The sequence below is a fragment of the Oncorhynchus keta genome, unplaced genomic scaffold (assembly GCF_023373465.1).
Source record: "Oncorhynchus keta strain PuntledgeMale-10-30-2019 unplaced genomic scaffold, Oket_V2 Un_contig_2640_pilon_pilon, whole genome shotgun sequence".
NCBI lineage: Eukaryota > Metazoa > Chordata > Actinopteri > Salmoniformes > Salmonidae > Oncorhynchus > Oncorhynchus keta.
The window spans coordinates 1-6,332 of record NW_026284952.1 but is presented as its reverse complement, the minus strand read 5'-3'; the positions used below and the strand labels follow the sequence as shown (position 1 = coordinate 6,332).

Here is a 6,332-nt window from a genome sequence, read left to right as displayed (position 1 = left end):
ATCCTGTACCTGTCCTGCAGGTGTGATGTTCGAATGTACCGATCCTGTGCAGGTGCTGTGCACATGGTCTGCCACTGCGGGACAATCAGCTGTCCATCCTGTTTCCCTATAGTGCTGTCTTAGGCATCTCACAGTACGGTTTATTGCAATTTATGCCCTGGTCACATCTGCAGTCCTCATGCCTCCTTGCAGCATGCCTAAGACATTCACGCAGATGAGCAGGGACCTGGGCATCTTTCTTTTAGTGTTTTCAGAGTCAGTAGAAGGCCTAATGTCTAAGTTTTTCTCACTATGACCTTAATTGCCTACCGTCTGTAAGCTGTTAGTGTCTTAACGACCAGTCAACAGGTGCACGTTCATTAATTGTTTATGGTTCATTGAACAAGCAGTGTTTAAACCCTTTACAATGAAGATCTGAAGTTATTTGGATTTTTACGAATTATCTTTGAAAGACAGGGTCCTGAAAAATACAATTTGCTGAGTTTATATACACATACACATACAGATGTCAAAGTTTACATACACTTAAGCTGGAGTCATTAAAACTAGTTTTCAGCCACTCCACAAATTTCTTGTTATAGTTTGGCAAGTCGTATAGGACATCTACTTTGTACATGACAAGTAATTTTTCCAACATTTGTTTACAGACAGATTATTTCACTTATAATTCACTGTATCCTTTTCCAGTGATACAGTGATAGGCTGCTGAAATACATCCACAGGTACACCTCAATTGACTCAAAATGATGTCAATTAGCCTACCTTCAAACTCAGTGCCTCTAGAGATGAACGTACTTTGGTGCGAGAAGTGCAAATCAATCCCAGAACAACGGACCTTGTGAAAGGCTGGAGAAACAGGTACAAAAGTATGTACAGTAAAAACAAGTCCTAAATCGACATAACCTGAAAGACGCTCAGCAAGGAAGAGAGACCACTGCTCCAAAAACGCCATAAAAAAATCCAGACAACGGTTTGCAACTGCACATGGGGACTATAAATAACTCTGGTCTGATGAAACAAAAATAGAACTGTTTGGCCATAATGACCATCGTTATGTTTGGAGGAAAAAGGGATAGGCTTGCAAGCCAAAGAACATCCCAACCATGAAGCAGGGGTGGCAGTGTCATGTTGTGGGGAGCTTTGCTGCAGGAGGGACTGGTGCACTTCACAAAATAGATGGCATCATGAGGCAGGAAAATTATGTGGATATATTGAAGCAACATCTCAAGACATCAGTCTGGAAGTTGAAGCTTAGTCGCAAATGGGTCTTCCAAATGGACAATGGCCCCAAGCATACTTCCAAAGTTGTGGAAAAATGGCTTAATGATAGGTATTGGAGTGGCCAAGTCAAGGTATTGGAGTGGCCATCACAAAAACCCTGACCTCAATCCCATAGAAAATGTGTGGGCAGAACTGAAAAAGTGTGCGAGCAAGACCTACAAACCCTAACTCAGTTACATCAGCTCTGTCAGGAGGAATGGGCCAAAGTTCACCCAACTTATTGCGGTAAGCTTGTGGAAGGCTACCGAAACGTTTGACCCAAGTTAAACAATTTAAAGGCAATGCTACCAAATACCAATGTAAACTTCTGACCCACTGAGAATGTGAAATAAATAAGCTCAAATAAATCATTCTCTCTACTATTATTCTGACGTACACATTCTTAAAATAATTGGGATCCTAACTGTCACGTTTTCTAATGGTGAAGGAGAGTCGGACCAAACTGCAGCGCGTATATTGTGATCCATGTTTATTTACACAACGTAACACGAATCCAAAACACAAACTCTACAAAACAATAAACGTATTGAAAACCAAAAACAGCCTTAACTGGTGCAAACTAACACAGACTAAGGACATCAAGACACTCAGGACAATCACCCACAATACAACCAAAGAATATGGCTGCCTAAATATGGCTCCCAATCAGAGACAACGATAAACACCTGCCTCTGATTGAGAACCACTTCAGACAGCCATAGACTCTCCTAGAACACCCCACTAAGCTACAATCCCACTAAGCTACACACCACATACAAAAACCCATGTCACACCCTGGCCTGACCAAATACATAAAGAAAAACACAAAATACTTGACCAGGGCGTGACACTAACTGACCAAAGACAGGGAATTTTAACGAGGATTAATGTAACGGTCATCTTCTTTCCTCGTCTGAGGAGTACATGTAGGAAGGATCAGAGGACCAAAATGCAGCGTATGTATCCATAATGTAATTTAATGAGAATGAATACAGAATACAAAAGAGCAAGAGAAACAAAAATGAAAACCCGAAACAGTCCCGAATGGTGCAAACACTGAAACGGAAAATAATCACCCACGAAACACAGGTGGGAAAAGGCTACAAGTATGATTCTTAATCAGAGACAACTAACGACACCTGCCTCTGATTGATAATCATACCAGGCCAAACGCAAAACACAACATAGGAAAAACTAACATAGACAACTCCACCCCAACTCACGCCCTGACCAACCTAAAACAAAGACATAACAAAAGAACTAAGGTCAGAACGTGACAATTAAATGTTAGGGAATTGTGACAACTGCGTTTAAATGTATTTGGCCAAGGTGTGTATGTACATTTTCCGACTTCAACTGTACATAAACATATTAACAGGACACTCAACTTATCTCTTTTCCTACATCAGATATGCAGGTGACATTTCCACCTGGATGACAGCACATAATCAGCAAGACAGAGATGCTTTTCATCCAAGGGAATGCCTGCACATTCTCAGATGTTAGATAATCCAAGATGATCACGTCATTTACATTGTCTCTGCTAGGTAAAGCCCAGCCTTTTCTCACTGGTCATAGGTCGTCATAGCAGCATCCACCCAGCAATGCTTCAGCAGGTATATCTCACTGGTCACCCCCAAAGCCACCTTCCTTTGGCCGCCTTTCCTTCCAGTTCTCTGCTGCCACGACTGGAACAAACTGCAAAAATCACTAAAGCTGTAGACTCTTACCTCCCTCACCAGCTGTCAGAGTAGCTCACAGATCAGTGCACCTGTACATAGCTCATCTGTAAATAGCCCATCTAATCTACCTCATCACCATATTGCATTTATTTATTTATCTTGCTCCTTTGCACCCCAAAGTATCTCTACTTGCACATTCATCTTCTGCACATTCTACCATTCCAGTGTTTAATTGCCCATATTGTAATTACTTTGCCACCATGGCCTATTTATTGCCTTACCTCTCTTATCCTACCTCATTTGCACATGCTGTATATAGATTTTCTACTGTATTATTGATTTTATGTTTGTTTTATTCCATGTGTAATTCTGTGTTGTTGTATGTGTCAGAACTGCTTTGCTTTATCTTGGCCAGGTCGCAGTTGCAGCGCAGCAAAACCTGTTGCGACTCTAGGGACAAATATTCATTTTTGGAAACATTCCCGTTTTAAACAGGATATTTTGTCAGGACAAGATGCTAGAATATGCATATAAATGACAGCTTAGGATAGAAAACACTCTAACGTTTCCAAAACTGTAAAGATATTGTCTGTGAGTATAACAGAACTGATGTTACAGGTGAAAGCCTGAGAAAAATCCAATCCGAAAGTGCCCCAGGTTTTGAAAGCGCTGCGTTCCCAAATGAGTCCCTATTCAGCTGTGAATGTGCCATCAACGAGCTTACGCTTTCTACGTATTCCCCAAAGGTGTCTACAGCATTGTGACGTAGTTTTACGCATTGCTGTTGAAGAATAGTCGGCGCCACATTGTGTAAGTGGTCACATGGTGGCTCCAAGAGAGATTCTCCATTACTCCAATCGGTCCTATTGAAAAAGAATTGTCCCGACGGATATATTATCAATAGATGTTAGAAAAACACCTTGAGGCTTGATTATAAAACAACGGTTTGCCATGTTTCTATCGATATTGTGGAGCTAAAAAAATAATATTTTGGGAAAAATTAACTTTGGCTATCTACACTGGGAGTCTCATGAGTACATCCGAAGTTCATCAAAGGTAAATTATTTAATTTGATTGCTTTTCTGATTTCCGTGACAAGGTTGCCTGCTGCTAGCAAGGCATAATCACTATGCTAGGCTATCGATAAACTTACACAAATACTTGTCTAGCTTTGGCTGTAAAGCATATTTTGAAAATCTGAGATGACAGGGTGATTAACAAAAGGCCAAGCTGTGTCTCAATATATTTAATTTGTGATTTTCATGAATAGGAATATTCTCTAGTGATATTTATGTCCGTTGCGTTATGCTAATTAGTTTCAGGCTGTAATGAATTTCCTCCTCTTCGGAAGAAGAGGAGAGGCTTAAACGGATCAGAGTGACCAATACGCGTGGTAATTGTCATGGTTCTTTTTAATGCGTTAAGGTACACATGAACAACTGACTACAAAAAACAGAAATGTGAAAACTCAAAACAGTCCTATCTGGTGCAAGACAGAGACAGGAACAATCCACCCCACAAACACACAGTGAAACCCAGAGCTACCTAAGTATGATTCTCAATCCAAGAGACAACTAACAATAGCCACACCACCCCTCTGATTGAAGACACTAGGTAGTATAGAAATTCCCAAAAGCCTAAAAAAACAAAGCACAGACTGCCCACCCAACTCACGCCCCTGACCACTACCAACTAAATACAAAACAGGAAGGAAATAAAGGTCAAGACTGACAGTACCCCCAAAGTGCGGATCCAGCCACTTAAAGCCTTGACCTATAGGGAGGTCTGGGTGACGTCTGTCCCAGCAGTGGCCGGGTTCTGGCGCGGGACGGACCCCACTTCACCATTGTCTTCCAGTCCGCCTTATTGTCGCCTCCGTGGCTTTCTCACCATGGCAACCCCTCTCAATGACGGCTCGGGACAGAGGGACAGGGCTCTGGCGCCTCTGGGCTGAGGGGCTCTGGCGCCTCTGGGCTGAGGGGCTCTGGCGCCTCTGGGCTGAGGGGCTCCGGGCAGCGGCGCCGGGCTGAGGGAGGCTCCGGCAGCGGCGCCGGACAGGCGGGACGCTCCGGCAGCGGCGCCGGACAGGCGGGACGCTCCGGCAGCGGCGCCGGACAGGCGGGAGCACCTGCAGGGAGGAGACAGAGAGACAGCCTGGTGCGTGGAGCTGCCACAGGAGGCAGCGGCGCCGGACAGGCGGGACGCTCCGGCAGCGGCGCCGGACAGGCGGGAGGCTCCGGCAGCGGCGCCGGACAGGCGGGACGCTCCGGCAGCGGCGCCGGACAGGCGGGAGCACCTGCAGGGAGGAGACTGAGAGACAGCCTGGTGCGTGGGGCTGCCACAGGAACCACCAGGCTGGGGAGACCTTCAGGAGGCTTGGTGTTAGGAGGAGCCTGAAAGACCGGGCTGTGGGGGAGCACTGGAGCTCTGGTGCGCAACCTTGGCACCACTTCCCCAGGCTGGACAACTACTCTAGCCCGGACCCTCCAGAGTGCAGGCACAGGTTGAACCGGGCTGTGGGTAAGCATGGGAGATCGAGTGCTTACTACACGCACCTCTCCCTTAGGCTCCACTCCCACATTTGCCCGGCACGAGCGGAGCGCAGGCAGAGGACGCACTGCACCCTCCCAGCGCCCCGGAGACACAGCACGCAGAGCCGGCGCAGGATAACCTGGACCAAAACTGCGTACCGGCGACCAGACTCGCTGAGCAGGCACCATACGCCCTGGCTCAATGCCCACACTCGCATGGCACTTTCGGGGGGCTGCCATATAGCGCACCGGGCTATGGGCACGCACTGGCGACACCGTGCGCTTAACCGCATAACACGGTGCCTGACCAGTAATGCGCTGCTTATCATGAACACGAGGAGTGAGCTCAGGTCTGCTACCTGGCTTAGTACCACACCTCGTGTGCCCCCCCCCCCCAAAAAAGTGGGGCTGCCTCTCGTACCTGTCGCACTGCCGTGCTGGCTCCTCATATTGCCGCCGCTCAGCTTTCGCTGCCTCCAGCTCTGCTTTGGGGCGGCGATTTTTCCCAGCCTGTGCCCAGGGTCCCTCTCCGTTCAGTATCTCCTCCCATGTCCAGGAGTCCTGTGATGCTGGCCTCTGTTGTTGATGCTGCTGCTGCTGTCGTCGCTGTCCTTTACCACGCCGCTTGGTCCGATTTGGGTGGGTGATTCTGTAATGAATTTCCTCCTCTTCTTCCGAATGATATGATTCTCAATCAGAGACAACTAATGACACCTGCCTCTGATTAGAGAACCATACTAGGCAGAAACATAGAAATTCCCAAAACCTAGAAAAACAAACATAGACTGCCCACCCAACTCACGCCCTGACCATACTAACTAAATACAAAACACAGGAAATAAAGGTCAGAACGTGACAC

At 46.5% G+C, this 6,332-nt stretch overlaps 1 protein-coding gene across 1 annotated transcript; it reads right to left on the bottom strand.

Moving 5' to 3' along the window:
- Window positions 1-4,933: 4,933 nt before the first annotated feature.
- On the bottom strand, window positions 4,934-5,839 carry LOC127922616 (uncharacterized; the record flags this gene model as incomplete). The annotated part of the gene is made up of 2 exons (XM_052506436.1): window positions 5,239-5,839; window positions 4,934-5,070 (listed from the first exon to the last, which is right to left on the bottom strand). Coding segments are annotated over exons 1-2 (612 nt in total), but the record flags the coding sequence as incomplete, so codon positions are not given.
- Between the last annotated feature and the right edge of the window lie 493 nt (window positions 5,840-6,332).